Source organism: Podarcis cretensis, assembly GCF_951804945.1.
Source record: "Podarcis cretensis genome assembly, chromosome: 1".
Lineage (NCBI taxonomy): Eukaryota > Metazoa > Chordata > Lepidosauria > Squamata > Lacertidae > Podarcis > Podarcis cretensis.
Genome location: NC_137170.1, coordinates 133405687 through 133423017, shown reverse-complemented (window position 1 = coordinate 133423017; position 17331 = coordinate 133405687). Strand labels below are relative to the sequence as shown.

The 17331-nt window shown below is 44.0% G+C and overlaps 1 protein-coding gene across 1 annotated transcript in view; it reads right to left on the bottom strand.

Moving 5' to 3' along the window:
- ADAM23 (ADAM metallopeptidase domain 23) overlaps nt 1–17331 on the bottom strand; it is a 73945-nt gene that overhangs the window by 42403 nt on the left and 14211 nt on the right. Inside the window, exons 4-10 of the mRNA XM_079983800.1 lie at nt 14601–14664; nt 10812–10894; nt 7588–7651; nt 6278–6350; nt 3232–3305; nt 1269–1334; nt 37–108 (exon numbers count right to left, since the gene is read on the bottom strand). Of these exons, the coding sequence (XP_079839926.1) occupies nt 37–108; nt 1269–1334; nt 3232–3305; nt 6278–6350; nt 7588–7651; nt 10812–10894; nt 14601–14664 (496 nt within the window). The remainder of the gene's footprint in view (nt 1–36; nt 109–1268; nt 1335–3231; nt 3306–6277; nt 6351–7587; nt 7652–10811; nt 10895–14600; nt 14665–17331) is intronic.

Below are 17331 nucleotides of genomic sequence, written 5' to 3'. Positions count from 1 at the left end.
TGAGGCATTAATTGTACCAATTATTGCAATACTTACAGCATCCACAAGATTTACCACAGATTTCGCGAAGTTGTTCGTGTAAGCATGGGATGATCGGTGCTTTTTAAACTAGAAGAAAAATGTTAAATCATAATTTGATCAAGAGGTTTGCCTCCTGGCAATGCAAAGAACAAACAGCGGCTCTGCTAATCAGTGTTTTCCTCTTGAACTGCTAATGTTTATGGAATTCACAAGCATTTGTGTCATGAAAAAAAGGGGGAAAACTACTATAAAATAGTTAACTGCAACAACTTTCCCCCATCAGTTTCACTTTGAAAATATATTTAATTCCTGGAGCTAGTGGTCCCATGTCTCCTTTGCATTTGCTCTCAATTCCGCCTTTAAGTGCAACAATACTATGCGAGGCTGTGAATCAGACTATCAAAACAGATTTATATATTACTTGGAAAAAATTATATACCACTTAATCACAAAACTATATAACCTGTGTACATAATAAAATTATTGATAAAAGCAGCTATTATTCACAGTACGGTGAAAAAACAAGTATACATACTAAAACACAGATAAAATCAGTAAAGTGTTTAAAACGGAACATGATAACTAAATTATGTAGGCCTTAAGGGGTAGGGAACATTTTTGGCTTCACAGGCCGGATCCTTATCAGGATCAGTCTCAGGTGCCAAATTAGATGGGTGGTCAGGGCCAGACAGTGGCGTAGCGTGGGGGGTGCAGGGGGGGCCGGCCGCACCGGGCGCAACATCTGGGGGTTAGGGTTAGGGGCGCAAATCCATGGGTTAGGGGGCGCAAATCCACGGGTTAGGGGGCGCAAATTACTTGCCTTGCCCCGGGTGCTGACAACCCACGCTACGCCACTGGGGCCAGGGCAATCTGAACATAAATCAGGAAGGTGACAATTTATCTTATTTTCCTTGGCCTAAGATGTATATTTTTAGAACCAACAATATTCTTGTGATTGTAATTTGTTTTAAACTATTTTTAATGCTGCATTTTAAATTGTTCTGAGCCACCTAGAGCCTTAAGGCGAAGGATGGGTAATAAATGAAGATAACAACAGCAAAACTTGGGATTTATCATTTATCATCATTTATCATTTCTTTCCTACCCCTCCGTCTGAAAGGTAGGATTTCAGTAACTGTAATAAATACAGGAAGTTGTATCAGTAAATAACATTTGCAGCAGACAATAAGTGGGCATATTGTAACTAAATTAGATAACAATAGAATTAATTAATACAGCCAGCTTACCATTTTATAGTCATTAACAATCATGAGCTCCAAGTATTTCATTTCTTCAAATATGCCACGGGAAACCTGAAGGATTTTAAAAGCTATAGTTGGATTTTTAAAAATGAATTTAGGGTTGCTTTATCACTTGCCATGCAATGCTGTTCTGTGTACCTAAACCTGATTCAACTGAAATCTCTCAAGTGTTTAGGATGATATATTTTAATGACAGCATTTCTAACTATAATATATTCATTTCATTGGCACGTTTGTTCTTCTGATCTGTTCCATGGCCATTTTATCCATTGGAGTGGAGCTTAAACTTTATTAAGAAGTCCCAAGCTTAGTCCCTTGTATCTTCAGTCAATAATACCTAAGGCAGTGGGCAGTGGTTGCTGGTGCTCATTGGGACTAGTAAGGGGAAAAGCAGAGGGGCCAACAGTTAGTGGAGCCAGAGCAAATGACTGGCAGAGCCAACCGATTCTAGCTTTGTCCCTATCCTTCCCCCTGCTACAAGGGCAACACCAAGGCTATCAGGGAGGAAGCTGATAGCCAGGGGTACCCCCTGCCCTGGGCTGGTTGCAGGTAAAAGGGCAGGCAAGTGCTAGCTGAAGGCCAGGTTAATGGGGCATTGCCCCATTTGCCCTAACAGAGCAGCCTCCACTGTTAAGAGCTGGGAAAGAGCTCTGCCTGGAATCTGATACCAGTCAGCGTAGTACAGTGTGACATACGCTTGGGTTACATACGCTTCAGGTTACAGACTCCGCTAACCCAGAAATAGTGCTTCAGGTTAAGAACTTTGGTTCAGGTCGAGAACAGAAATTGTGCTCCGGTGGCACGGCGGCAGCAGGAGGCCCCATTACCTAAAGTGGTGCTTCAGGTTAAGAACAGTTTCAGGTTAAGAACGGACCTCCAGAACGAATTAAGTACTTAACCCGAGGTACCACTGTACTGTTGATCTGACATTCATAAGGCATAAGGCAGTTTCATATGTTTAGTCATTCCTGCCTGGCAGTGCAAAACAGGGGTCTTCAACGTGGCATCCACACATGCCAGTGTGCCCACCAGTACATTCAGTGGCACCCAGTGGAAGGTATCTTCTCAAAAATACACATTACACGAGAGACTGCTCTTCCTGCTCAGTTTCTGTTTGCTCTGGCTCGGCCTCTCCTACACCGAACACCCCTCCCTTCAACATACCAACACTACACTGGGTGTCAGGATTAGACAACCACCTTCCCTTCTGCTCTGATCATGTGGGAGGTGCAGAAAGCTTCCTTCTGTGAGCATGTGCAGTAGAGGCTGATGTGGGTGCCTTTTCAGCCACTGATGGGAGAGGCCACACCATTTTGTGATCCTATCTTTTTTCTGCTCTTACAGACATAGCAGCCATTTTGTGCTATGCCATGCTCCCCACTCTGGCCATTTTGAGACTGGTGGCACGATCTTAAAACTTCAATGCGCCTGTTGGTCCCCCCAAAATTGGCAACCCCTGGTGTAAAAGGCTCTAATTCTATATTAAGATTAAAATCTAAATCATACATTCCAGCAGCAAATGGTGATTTAGCTAACTCAGTCCTTAAATTTATCCCAAATCCTGAGCAAACTACTATTTAAAGAGGAGCGCTTGCAGTATTTCAGGATTAAATTATAATTTTCTTCATTCTTTACACCAGCTTTTTGTGCACCATTTGATGATATCATTAGTGATTTACATAACAATTCAATTTGATCTCTGTACGCACACTGCCTTTTCTTTTGCATCTTTCAAAATTGTTTACTTGTTTCTGGGTTAAATATGCAATTACGGACTGTACGCTGGGTCTCTTCAATCTTTACTGGTAGGAAACAGCAAATCATCAATCTGAGTGCAGCTACATATCCAATGTAAGATAACTTTAGCTTCTGCCTCTTTTCTCTTATGCCAGGAACATACACGAAGTGAATACACATATTTGAAAATTGTGTTACTGGTAACACTCACAGCTCTCCTCCTTCTTTTCCGTCTTAGCCATTGCAACTCAGACAGAAAGGGCCATTCAGAAGTAGAGTCATAATCTATGGAAGAAAAAAACAATAGAAAAGAAGTTTCAGCTTCATGGGATATTACCCATAGCTTTATCAAATTGGCCAATAAATCAATTTCCTGTGCACCTAACAGTTTGTGTCTCCTTTCCACCCCTGCACTGGCGCTTCTCCTGTTTCTCCTCTCAGATGGACTCCATCCTTTGTGTTAAGTTGTGGGCGAACATAGCAGACGACACAACGATTTCTCCAGAGCCGCTCTTTATTTGTAAGCTGGACAGAACTGAACAGCAAACAGCTCAGCCGGCCTGCTTTTATAGACAGCCAGCTGTCAACATTGTAGCAACAACAACCCAGGGTTTCCCGCCTAAAATAACTGACGTGGACCTGAGTGAAAACTATCTACAGTATCCCCCTGCTGGCCCAGGGTGAGAACTTCAGTACATAACACTTTGTTTCCCCAAGATCTGGTAACCTAGAGGTCTATTTCAAATCCGCCATTCTTAGCCATGTTGTGCAAGCAAACTGTGGTGCTTCTTGAAGAAATGGGCTGTCTAGATCTATATATTTTTTCTGGCCTTCAATACCGGGCTGGCCTTAGCACTACTGCTGTCTCAAATTGCAATTGCAGGAGTCATATGTAGGGAGCAGCAGATTAGCTTACAAAATCAGCTGTGCTGTCCCCCAAATTCTCTATCTTCACCCTTTTAAAAAAGGCTAAAAACCTGTCTATTTAGACATGATTTTTGTTTAATGTGCTTAGCTGACAACTTTATTTACTGCTGTTTACCAAAATTGTTCTCAGACACAGTTTCTCCATGTAGATCTTTCACCCTTGGAACCACTGAACGGCCTCCTTAATTCTATTCCTGGTGTCCATGACTACCCAAAATCACACACTGATTCACACTGCCAGTGCTTCATCAGTTGTGGCATCAGAGGACACAGAGTCCAGCTAACTAGAAATCAAAAAGGGACAGATTCCTCCAGAGAATCAGTATGGGTAGCAATACTAGAACCAGAGAGTAATTTACTACTGAGGTTTAATTACTGAACCCCTGACCAAAAAATTATATAGATAAAAAAGCTACACATTTTGAAATGCAACAGTTCCATGAGCACTGGCAAAAATATTTTAAACAACTGGAATGTGATTTCCTCATCTGTAGATGCCAATGAAATCCTAACATTTTCACCATTAAGGTAAATATCAGGTTGTCACTAAAAATGATTATTATTTTTTGGAAAAGAAAAATGGATATTTTAAGAAAGGAAGATCATCAACCATATTGCTTATGTCTACCTAGTTCTGCGGGACACAGGTGGCGCTGTGGGTTAAACCACAGAGCCTAGGACCTGCCAATCAGAAGGTCGGTGGTTCGAATCCCTGCGACGGGGTGAGCTCCTGTTGCTCGGTCCCTGCTCCTGCCAAACCCAGCAGTTCAAAAGCACGTCAAAGTGCAAGTAGATAAATAGGTACCGCTCCAGCGGGAAGGTAAACGGCGTTTCCGTGTGCTGCTCTGGTTCGCCAGAAGCGGCTTAGTCATGCTGGCCACATGACCCGGAAGCTGTACGCCGGCTCCCTCGGCCAATAAAGTGAGATGAGCGTCGCGACCCCAGAGTCGGCCATGACTGGACCTAATGGTCAGGGGTCCCTTTACCTTTACCTAGTTCTGCAGGGAAATTGAGCATGTTGGTCTCATTCAGGCAGAGCTAGCCCACCCATAAGGCAGGGTGAGGCAGCTGTGTCTGGTGGCACCCCTCCAAGGCATCATCCACTTTCTGTTGCCCAGCTGGCTTCCCCGAATCTAGGGGCAGAGAGGGACTGGTGGCAGAGCTCTGTGGAACACCTCCCCTCCTGCTGAGTTGGTAAAGGGGGGGGGGTGTTCCACCACCCAGTTTCGCAGCCAAGCCAGGGAGGGGGGAATCTCCCCTTCTGCCCGCCCCCCATCATGGAGTTTGCCCGCCCCCCATCATGGCAACAAGGTGCTTCACCTAAGGTGCTGAAACCCCTCAGGTCACCCCTGCCTCCAGGCATTCTTCAGAAGTGTGGGAGAATAATGCATGGAGAGCGAGCAGAAGCATATTCACCAGACCCACCCTCCAAGTCCCCATCTCCACCGACTCCACCTCCCACCTTTGCTCATTCAGAAGGAAGGACTGAAAGGAGAGTTTTCACATGTTTGGCTAAACATGCTTGTAATCACCCCCACAATCAGGAACCCTGGTTACATGAGGCTCTTAACCACAGGAAGGATTCTTAAGTGTGTTCTCCAAATGTGCAAAGGATCCCTCTTCAGATCTTCTGCTCAATATGCCACACTCAGGGTTGGAAACAGTAAGGATGGAGACACTGATGGAAACAGGCGCAGTCCTGCTCCACCTCCGCATTTTATTTCTGCACACATTCAAAGAACATCTGAAGAGGTTTCTAATGCTACAGCATTCAAATACAGACAACCACCAATTGTTTCAGCCCTTGTAGAAGTAGTAGTAGTAATAGTAATAGTAATAGTAATAATAATAATAATAATAATAATAATAATAATAATAATTATAATTTATACCCCGCCCATCTGACTGAGTTTGCCCAGCCACTCTGGGCGGCTTCCAATCAAGTGTTAAAAACAATATAGCTTTAAACATTAAAAGCTTCCCTAAACTTCCTTTCTGTTACAGCAGAAAGTTAAATGACTTATAACTGACAAAGTCGTTGTACAGTGGTACCTCAGGTTAAGTACTTAATTCGTTCCGGAGGTCCATACTTAACCTGAAACTGTTCTTAACCTGAAGCATCACTTTAGCTAATGGGGCCTCCTGCTGCTGCCGCGCCACCGGAGCACAATTTCTGTTCTCATCCTGAAGCAAAGTTCTTAACCTGAAGCACTATTTCTGGGTTAGCAGAGTCTGCAACCTGAAGCATATGTAACCTGAAGCGTATGTAACCTGAGGTACCACTGTATAGCATTAAATATCACTGCAACAGGGTATCAAAAGTCCCATACCAAGGTCTTCCAATTGCTTGGAAGTATTTGTTCCCAACGTCCTCTGGATGACATGTGGTCTACCTGTACTTCTCTGTAACGAAAGAGAAAAACAGGTCTGTCATTCATGGGACAAATTCAAGGTCAAGACATTCTAATTTATGGAATATTGTTCATGGGTATGAAGCTCCGCCCTTTAAATTAACTAATATTGCAACAACAATTAATCCAAATGTGCAAAGCCACACTATGAGATATAGTGAGGAATTCAATGTCATGCCATTATTATTGTTCTGTCTGGCAAGCAGCAATGCTTGTGCTGATGAAACAATCTCCCCTCTCCTTCCGTCATGGACTTGGCTAGATGTAGAGGAGTGGGGGGGGGGAGGCACCAGCTGGGGAACCCTTAAAAGAACCCCCAGGGATAGAAGGCTCAGAGCCAGCAGACTGGAGGTGGGGTGACAGTAAGCAGTTAGATGGAGAAGACTGGGAGGAGGAAGTTTCGGAAGCTGAAGAGGAAACAGGGTTTAGTGAGCAGGAAGAGGCTGGGGCAGAGAGCCTCACATGCATCTGTATCTATTTTCCACACCACATCTTCAGATACAAGGGAATAGTCCTGATCCTCTGAAGTTTGCCTAAAGTCTATCTACTGAATCAGAGCTTCCCTGAAGCTGGAAGCCTTCAAGGGAAAAGGGGAATCTGATTTATGTACAACTGACTTTGTTTGCTATATTTGAATATTCATAGAATCATAGAATCATAGAATCATAGAGTTGGAAGAGACCACAAGGGCCATCGAGTCCAACCCCCTGCCAAGCAGGAAACACCATCAGAGCACTCCTGACATATGGTTGTCAAGCCTCTGCTTCAAGACCTCCAAAGGAGACTCCACCACACTCCTTGGCAGCAAATCCCACTGTCGAACATTAACTTATTTAAAGAATAAAGAATAATCTTCATATTCTATGAATATGCATTTAGATGACAAAAGTCTCTGAAACCTGGATTCTCCTGCTGATTGCTGGCAAGATGTTTCTGAACTTCAGTCATATATGTGTCCATTTTTGTTTATCAGGTTGTAATTTAAGCAAGCAAATAATTACCTCCCCCTTTTTTGTTTCCCCACCCCTTTCTTTTGTAAGCTGAAATATAACTTTAAATCTGAGCATTTGCATCTATTTCAAAATCTTAACTGCAAATGAGTACTACTATATGTGTAGATGGAATTGCAGTTTGCAAACATATTACTAACCTACAGAATTCTTATCTTCTATTCAAGCCAATCAGTTAACAAACCAAAACAACACCTACATAGCTCAGTATTAACTTACCGTACTGTGAGTCAATTCCAAAGGCTCTATCAAATATAGGTAATAACTATCTTCAAACATACCACTAGAATATAAGAAAAAACATAGATTTAAGATAATCAAGTCAAGGAAGCTATACCAGAGTAGGCATTTACAGAATCATCAGTACTGTTTCAGACTGGAATATCTGAGTACAGAGCCCATCAATTTATTTAATATAGTTATAAGACTGTTTAGGGCAAACACTCCCAAAGAGGCTTCGAAAACCATTAAGCAATATATAAAACATAATCTTAAAACCAGAAAAAAAAATGAATAGTGATACCCATCAATAACAGTAAAATAACGTAATAAATTAAAAAAATTAACAAATTGTCCAGTAGCACCTTAGAGACCAACTAAGTTTGTTCTGGGTATAAACTTTTGTGAGCATGTACACTTCTTCAGATACACTGAAACAAAAGTCACCAGACCCTTATATATACAGTAGCACCTCTGGATGTGAACAGGATCCGTTCTGGAGCCCCGTTCACATCCTGAAGCAAATGCAACCCGCGTCTGTGCATGTCGCGATTCACCGCTTCTGCGCATGATGTCATTTTGAGCGTCTGCGCATGCACAAGCAGCAAAACCCAGAAGTAGCACGCTCTGTTACTTCCGGGTCGCCGTGGAGCACGACCCAAAAATGCTTAACCTGAAGCTACTTCAACCCGAGGTATGACTGTAGTGGGAGGGTTTATATACTGAAAACTATGGCAAGACCTGGTCTGAATATTGGATTCTTGTCTCATTACACATGCTAAAGCTGTTTCTGGTCATCTGCATACTACCCTTGCTTTTTCCTGTAGGACTAATTGCAGTCGTTAACAGTCGTTAATTTTTTATTCCGTCTGTGTCAGACCAACACGGCTACCTACCTGAAATTAAAATAACACTCAGCTCCACAGAACCATAGAATCAGAAACATACCGTATTTTTCGCTACATAAGACACTTTTTTCCTCTTAAAATCTAAGGGGAAATGTCTGTGCATCTTATGGAGCGAATGTGTGGCCCCTGGGGCTGGGGGGGGGGATGGGACCCGGGCTTCCCCCGCCAGCCCCAACCTGCTCTTTGGGGCTGGCGGTGGGGGAAAGCCCGGCTTCCCCCGACAAGCTCCCAAGCAGCTCTGGGGTAGCCCTTGAAGCCTCCGCAGGGCAGCGGGGAGCCTTCAACCCGCTGCCCTGGGGAGGCTTCGCGCGGCTATCCCTGGCTTTTGCGGGAGGTGGGGGAAGGGACAGAGCAAGGCTCTCTCCCTTCGCCCACCTCCCGCAAAAGTCCCCAAGAGCCGTATATTTTTTCCCCTCGAATTCTCCCCCCCCCCCAAAAAAAGTAAGTGCGCCTTATGGTCAGGTGCGCCTTATGGAGCGAAAAATACGGTAGTTAAAAATATGGGTATCTAGGAAGATCCCCGTAGTTCATCCAAGCATTCACATCGGCTGTTCACCTTTGATTGAACTGGAAATAAATCTGAGGCTCCCCAAATAACCCCTTCCTGGCCACCCACCCTGTGCACCTTTTCTGAGAGCCTCTCATCTTCCTCCACAATTCCTTAAAGCATTCACTGACTGTGAGGTGGCAGCAGAAGCATCAGAGGGGCTCATCCGGAGAGGGAGACTCCCCCCCCCCACATCCCATCCAGTAACTATGTTGCAACTATACAGCGGCATCTTAAGCATATCCGGCGCCATGGTGCAAAGATCCCTCCGGCGCCCCCCCCCCGAGTTGTTGATCTTTTTAAAGGGGGGGCCCTAAAGTTTTTTAGGAAAGGCTGCTCCCGCCCTCGCGCTGCTGCTCGAGCACGGCTGGGCATCGGCTCCTGCGGTGGGATCGAGGTGTGGGGCTGGGCAGCCGGGCACGATGGGGGCGGCACAGAAGGCAGGCAGGGGTCTCGTCTGGGCAGGGACAGGCGAAGCAAGCAAGGCCATCCATGTCAATGCAGCGTAGAAGCACGCTCACTCGGCCGCAGTTTCGCCGACCTTGCTTGGGGAGGAAGGCAGGTAGGAGAGAGCTTGACTGAGAGAGGATTGAGCAGGGGAAGGAAATGCGGTTCGTGTGAAGGAGTGCAGAGGTGGTGGGGGCAGCGGGAGGAGGCAGGCTCCGTGCATGGCGGTGGAGAAGCCAGGGAAGGAGGGAGGGGGCAGCAGTTGCAGCGTGTAGCCTCGAGCGTGGGGATCTTTTGAGGTAGAGTGGATGGGGGGGGGGGGGAGGTGATAGAGTCACATTTATTATGCACAGAGCTTAGGATGCAAGTACACACCACGCAGCCGAGGAGGTGGTGTGTCGCAGAGCCAGCGGAGAGAGCTCCAGTGTCATGGCCTCGGATTCGGACTCGGATGCTAAACCTGAGGGATCCCAGCCTGCACAGGAGTCCCCGCCTCCAGAACCAGCTGAGCCAGGGCTGGGGCTTGAGCCTGAAGGGTCCTCACCTGTGCTGGATCCTCAGGTGCAGGCACCAGCTGAGTCTGCTCTGGGTCCTGAGGTGATGGAGGACCCATTGCCTGCAGGTGCTCCACTCTCAGCCCTGTCAGGGGAAGCTGAGGTTGCCTCTGGGTCTGGTAACCCTCCAGCCTCTCCTGAGCTGCAGAGGCTCAGGGCAGAGAGGCGGAGGGAACTAAGTTCCTGCAGGAGGAGTGCTCGCCTCCAGGCCAGGAGAGGCGAGTCACCTGTGGACTGGGGCCACCCTATGCCTTGGGGCAGATAAAAGCCAGCTAGCCCGAGTCCAAGTTGCGGGAGCAACATTGTTGGTAGCCTGTTCCTGCCTGCACCCTGTCCTGCTTTTCTGCCGGAGCTCCTGACTCACCCGACTCCCTGCCTTGGACCCAGCGTCAGCTTTGATGGACTGCCTCCATACTGCACCCTCGACCTCGGACTGGACTCGGACCTTGCCTCACGGTTAACCCTTGGGACCAGCACATCTGGACTGCGGGAAAGCATCCGGAGCCTTCCCGCCTCAGACGGGTGCTGGAGGCATGCAGGCACCAAGCCCCTGCTCCGCCTCGCTTATCTCCCCACTCTCCCCTCCCCAGACTTTTCGCCTGGCGCCCTCCACCGCATTGCACCCTGGTTTGCTGCACCACTATGCCCAATGGTAAAGACGTCCCTGCAACTACATAAACTAGCAAGATTCCTGGATTGCAGGGGGTTCGACTTGGGATGCCTTACAACTCTAAAGTTCTATGGTTCTGTGATAATACCAGTACTTACTGGAGTCCATTGCATGTTGAAAGCGCAGCTTTGGAGTTCTCGACACCTCTGATGTTCCCATGATAGTAACAGTGTTCTCCTCCCTGAGGAATAAAATGGACAACTTCATTTAAGGATTTTGCAATTTGTTTATAAAAGGGTTAGCGTTCACCTGGACTGTATAAGGTAAGGGATCTCTTGGGTGTAAGCATAAAGGCTATACAAGGCAAAAAGCATGTCGTCTTGAATTCCAGCATTTTTAAGGAAAGTACAAGAAGCATGTATTTCTCCTAAATGAAACAAACAAACAAAAAGCTACACTGAATTAAAGCAGTTCTAAACAGACTTAGTAGTGATTCATCTAAACTTTCCACTCAGTGGGTAGGATTAGAATTTTTAAGAATTCAAACCTTTAACTAATGTTTCGAAGGAAAGTTCTTGAGGAATCATCAGTCCTATATTCTAATAAACTATAGACGTATCTGCTTCATTTATGATGTTTTAAGAGCCAAAATACCTACTAACATGTTTTTATTATAATAATAATAATCCATTGTTCTTTTAAAAGGAGAGCACAATATTTACAGAGGAGTTAGAAATACAGTGGTGCCCCGCAAGACGAATGCCTCGCAAGACGGAAAACCCACTAGACAAAAGAGTATTCCGTTTTGGAGGTGCTTCGCAAAACGAATTTCCTATGGGCTTGCTTCGCAAGACGAAAATGTCTTGCGAGTTCCTGCAGGGTTTTTTTCCTCCCCCCCCCCTTTTTCTAAGCTGCTAAGCCGCTTATCTGCTTATCCGATAAGCCGCTAATAGCTAAGCCATCAATGGGCTTGCTTCGCAAGACGAAAAAACCGCTAGACGAAGAGACACGCGGAACGGATTAATTTCGTCTTGTGAGGCACCACTGTACAGTCAATTGACTGATAATCTAGGAGTCTGTGGTTTAAGCAGTGTTTTTTTCCTAGGAGGACACATACCCCTAAACATTTTGTGAATCTTTGTAGTTTTGTCCATTTACTGTATTTATTTTCCCCGATTTGAACTATAAAATGGTGATTTTCTCAAGTTAAAATGAGAGTACCCCTAAACGTTTTTGGGGGTTTTTTTTAGAAAAAAAGCACGATTTAAGTAATATGATGTATAATCTGAATCTATTATACAGTGGTACCTCGGGTTAAGTACTTAATTCGTTCTTAACCTGAAACTGTTCTTAACTTGAAGCACTACTTTAGCTAATGGGGCCTCCTGCTGCTGCTGCGCTGCCGGAGCATGATTTGTGTTCTCATCCTGAAGCAAAGTTCTTAACCTGAAGCACTATTTCTGGGTTAGCGGAGTCTGTAACCTGAAGCATATGTAACCTGAAGCGTATGTAACCTGAGGTACCACTGTATTTCTATCTGAAACCAGAGTTGCTATCTTCACTTTGTTTTCTAAGATCAATGAATAAAATAAAGATCTCTGGAAAACACTGCCCTGTGAGAGGAAGAACAAAATAATGATTACTAGCTTATCAAGAAAGTAAATGACAAAGCAAATTAGCCAGATATGCAATGATGTACTTATTCTCTCTGGTCACTAAGGAACACAGGAAGTGCATACTACTAACTCTACTCTGGCACAAAAATGTTAAGAAAACAGAAGGCCCAAATGCCTCTGCAGTCAGCCAGTGCTTTCAGTAAAATTGTATGCTATGGTTTGCGCATTCAAAAGGCTTATTGCAAAGGTCACAAAGAAGCAATTATACGTTGGTCTTGCAGCAATTATTTCTAAATTATTTCATCTCAGTTTCAAGTCTCCACATATGGGCAATTTAAATTTAAATTAAAAAATTAATTAAAATCTTTCCTTAAATTAAATATTAAAGGGCTATCTTTGACCTTCAGGGTAATAAATCAGTTCTGCATTTGCGGGATGTAATGATACCTGCTATGGAACACACAATTTCAAGGTTCTTCAAATCAACTGAGTCTGTAAATATCCTCAAGGAAATCTAGATCAAGTTACTGCAGCATGCAAAGATGGTGCAATTGCTGACTCAAAGGTTCTGTGTAAGACTCATGACTCAGCAACTCCAGAGCTGCTGATAATGCAAATAGTCCCTTTAGCACTGAGTAAGGGCCAGGAAGATGTTTTTTTAAAAAACAAAAACAACACAACAACTATATTTTGTAAATTCGTTTGAAGGCCAATGAAGTTGCTAGGTTCCTAGTTTTTCAGTCTTATTGCAGCTGTGCATATGAGGTAGCAGTACATACACCAAGCCCTCCCACAGTGCAAAAGAGAAACATGGAACTGAGGGCAGCACAACATCTAGGTAAAGGTAAAGGTACCCCTGCCCGTACGGGCCAGTCTTGACAGACTCTGGGGTTGTGCGCCCATCTCACTTAAGAGGCCAGGAGCCAGCGCTGTCCGGAGACACTTCCGGGTCACGTGGCCAGCGTGACATCGCTGCTCTGGCGAGCCAGAGCCGCACACGGAAACGCCGTTTACCTTCCCGCTGGTAAGCGGTCCCTATTTATCTACTTGCACCCGGGGGTGCTTTCGAACTGCTAGGTTGGCAGGCGCTGGGACCGAGCAGCGGGAGCGCACCCCGCCGCAGGGATTCGAACCGCCGACCTTTCGATCGGCAAGTCCTAGGCGCTGAGGCTTTAACCCACAGCATACAGAGAAATATGGAACGGTCCCAGGATTACCAAAACTTCCTCACCACACATAAAAGTTAACATCCAACTGTGAGATCCAACAATTATTTCAACACTGATTCCCTTTGGAACATTAGAGGCATACTCTAAAAAAAACCCATAGGATTTCCAGGTTTGGACATCGTCTATGCATGCATGGTGACTGAAGCAAGGGAGTAAGCACACAAGCCAAAAAGTTTCCCTCTGATCTCACATATACAGAAGCAAGGGGAGAGATAACATCTAAGCAGGCCCACAGTCTCCCAAATCCTTATGGAAAGTTTTGAAGCGCCCTCACCTGCAAAGGATAATGGTAATGCCGATCTCTGTAAGTAAAGGCGGGATAATTATGACCTAAGGAGGCATGGTTCCATGCAAGCAGCCAGACTGAGAGCACTGCAATGAGGCAGGCAACGTAGTTTTACGTTCCACTAATCCTAACTGACATGCTATCCGTTAAATATCTTTTTTCAAACTTAACAGTACAGAAATGGGTAAAGTTAGAATACTAACTTCTACACTTTTGCACACAACTTGAACAGGTGAGAATTAGTAGAAATCTGCAAACATTTACAATACGTTTAAGAGATGCCCTACTTAATGCTGTAAGTTCCATAAACCATAAAATGCATGATCTATGCTTTCAGCAATGAATATACATCAGGTGGCTACCGTAATTTTGTTAACGCTTGGCATAGGAAATTTCACTCGGTACACATTTATGAATTTAATAGCAGACAGGAAAATATGACTAAATATAGCTCCTCTAAAACAAAAATAATTACATTTGTTAAGTGGTTCCTAACTGCCAAGTGTATACAATCTGTAATTATTATATTATAGGCGGCAACCATTTTAGGAGTGTCAAATTGACGCAAGATCACTGATGTGCAGGTCCTTTTCTAACTATTGCAATATGCTTCCAGACAATGCGGGGTGCTTTTTGGTGGTGTGGTATCTGTAAGCTTGCTAACAGAAATGACCCTGTTACAGATGTCACTACAGGAAATGCACCTCAAAAACTGCCTAGAGTTTGAAATGTGCAAGGAAAAGGGAGGGGGGAACATGTAGAGGATATGCTGGTAAATGCTCACTCTTTGGCCAGGATAAAATATTTCTACATTACCTTTGAATATTGTGGTTTTCCTTCTTCATAATGAATCTCCACATAATCAGAGGATAATAAATCACTACAAAGAAATGAGAGAAAATATATATAGTTCTTTAAACAATACTGCTAGAAAACCTGAATGTGCTCAGTATGGTTATCTATCCATTCAATATTTTAACATAATTCATCCTGCAAACAATAAAGTAATAAAGAATATTTGCCTTGATTATTGATTATCACAGTTAATCTACCATATTCACTTGTACTTTTTTTCTATGAAAATTAAGATTAGATGTATTCACTATGGCATTACTTACACCCAACTGAACAACTTTATCTTAATAAACACGTGTGTAAACAAATATTATTACTAAAATTATATTATTATTATATATTTATTTATACCCCTGCTTTTTCCCTGACAGGACCCCTTGTTTTACAGATAAAACAAGAAACCCTAAAAACAAAGAAAAAACAATAATTTTAAAAAGTAAACGTTAATAGAATTAAAACTTGTTTAAAACATATAAATAATTACAACACAAACAATAAAATAAGAAGAACAAAGCTTTCACATGCTGCTTTTTATGTTTTTGAATGCTCAGGACAACATATCAAAAGCAACATTATAGTATAACAATGAAACCAATACACCAAATTAGGAAAGAGAAGAGTTAAAGTTAAATGCATCAGTGAACCCTGGGAGGCGAAAGCCCGCTGGAAAGGAAATTCTCAACTAAGAGGCTACCAAGATGGGGACAGATATCAGCCCAGAAAATAAAAGAAATGGCAGAACTGTTAAGGAGGATGGTGGATACTACCAAGGCTGTGGGAAAACACAAGCTAAAAAAATGTACTGACTCGTGAAAACATTGTTTTATCAATACAGTGGTGCCCCGCTAGACGAATGCCTCGCAAGACGAAAAACCCGCTAGACGAAAGGGTTTTCCGTTTTTCAAGGCGCTTCGCAAGACGAATTTCCCTATGGGCTTGCTTCGCAAGACGAAAACGTCTTGCGAGTTTTTCCCCTCCCCCCCCTTTTTCTAAGCTGCTAAGCCACTAATAGCCGCTTAGCCGCTAAAAGCCGCTAAGCCGCTAATCGCGCTAATCCGCTAATAGGGATGCTTCGCAAGACGAAAAAACCGCTAGATGAAGAGACTCGTGGAACGGATTATTTTCGTCTTGCGAGGCACCACTATATCTCTAACAGAACATGAGGATCAGTCCCTAAATCAGAGGATGGAAGAAAAAGGCTTGTACCCACACGCACGGAATACAAAGGGGGTCAACTCAGAGGTGGTGAAAAATCTTGCCTGCGAGTCCTGGAAGACCTGCTCCCTGCCTTGCAGGCCTTTTCCCAGCTGGCTTGAAGGGCAGGGCCCTGACTGGCTCCAGCTACAAAAGTTGAGGCTGCTGAAGAGACCATCTTGGCCATGGGGAGGCAAACTAAGGCCCGGGGGACGGATCCGGCCCAATCACCTTCTAAAGCCGACATCTCTGGGCTATTTGTGGGGCATAGGAATTTGTTCATTTCCCCCCCAAAAAATATAGTCTGCCCCCGCCCCAAGGTCTGAGGCACAGTGGACCGGCCCCCCCGCTGAAAAAGTTTGCTGACCCCTGATCTTGGCTGTCTCTTGGGGCTTATCCACACTTAACTTTTGCCCTGTGCTTTCCAGGCACAGATCTGCGCTTTAAAGCTCTGTGTCCAAGTGTTTTTCCCCCGCCTCAGACCTTTCCCTGCGATAATCCGCTCTTTAAAGCTGAAGTACAACAAACAGCAAGTTGAGTTTTCTGTGGATTGCCGTTTGTTCCAATTCGGCTTTAAAGAGCAGGTTTACGCAGGGAAAGCTCTGGGGCGAAAAAAGGGTGCTCACAGAGCTTTAAAGCACATACCTTGCCAAAAAAGCATGGAGGAAAGCTAAGTGTGGATAAGCCCGTAGTACAGACCCAGGTCATTGAGCCTGAGCTTCCACAGCCACCACTCACCATAAACCACCAATGGCAGGATTGGCAGCAACAGCAGCATATATGTTCTATGCTTGTGATATTTTATTTTATTCTCTTGCTAATTATGCTGCTTTAAATGTGCATTTTATATTTGACTTCCTTTAGTAATGTTTTCATTTGAAATGTTTAAGATTTTTTTTGTTAATTTTGCTGCGTTAAATGTGCATTCTACCTCCTTTGCCATGTTTTATTTTAAAATCATTAAGGTAATATATCAGCTTCGTGTCAATTATGTTGCTTGAAATGCATACTTTATATGTGACTTTCTTCAGGTCCTTGCAAGCTGCTCTGAGAACCTTTTCTCAATAGGATAAAATTGCTTCAAATAAATAACAAACATTTTCACAGCAGTGCAGCTAAAGGACATTGTTGCAAAGCTTCCCTACCCTTGAAAAAACTGATAAGAATCCTTAAAGGAAGAGGGGACAATTCATCTGTGCAAAGAAACACTGCAAATGAACACTGAGTGTTCCCTGCAGTATAAATTGTGTCTCTCCAACTACCCTCAACAGATCATAACGCCATTCTGCTAGTGTGATAGATTATTGCCCTATCTAATTTTTGAAAATAAATACTGTACAATGACCTGTAACAATTTAAAAAGTGTGTATTTTGTGCACTAAATTTCCTCCACAATTTCCTTTAAAGGAACCTTAAAAAGCCCTTCTTACCTCTGCTTTCTTCCTATCAACTTATTTGCTGACTTTTCCCATCTCTTATCCAGCAAAACTCCTGTTTT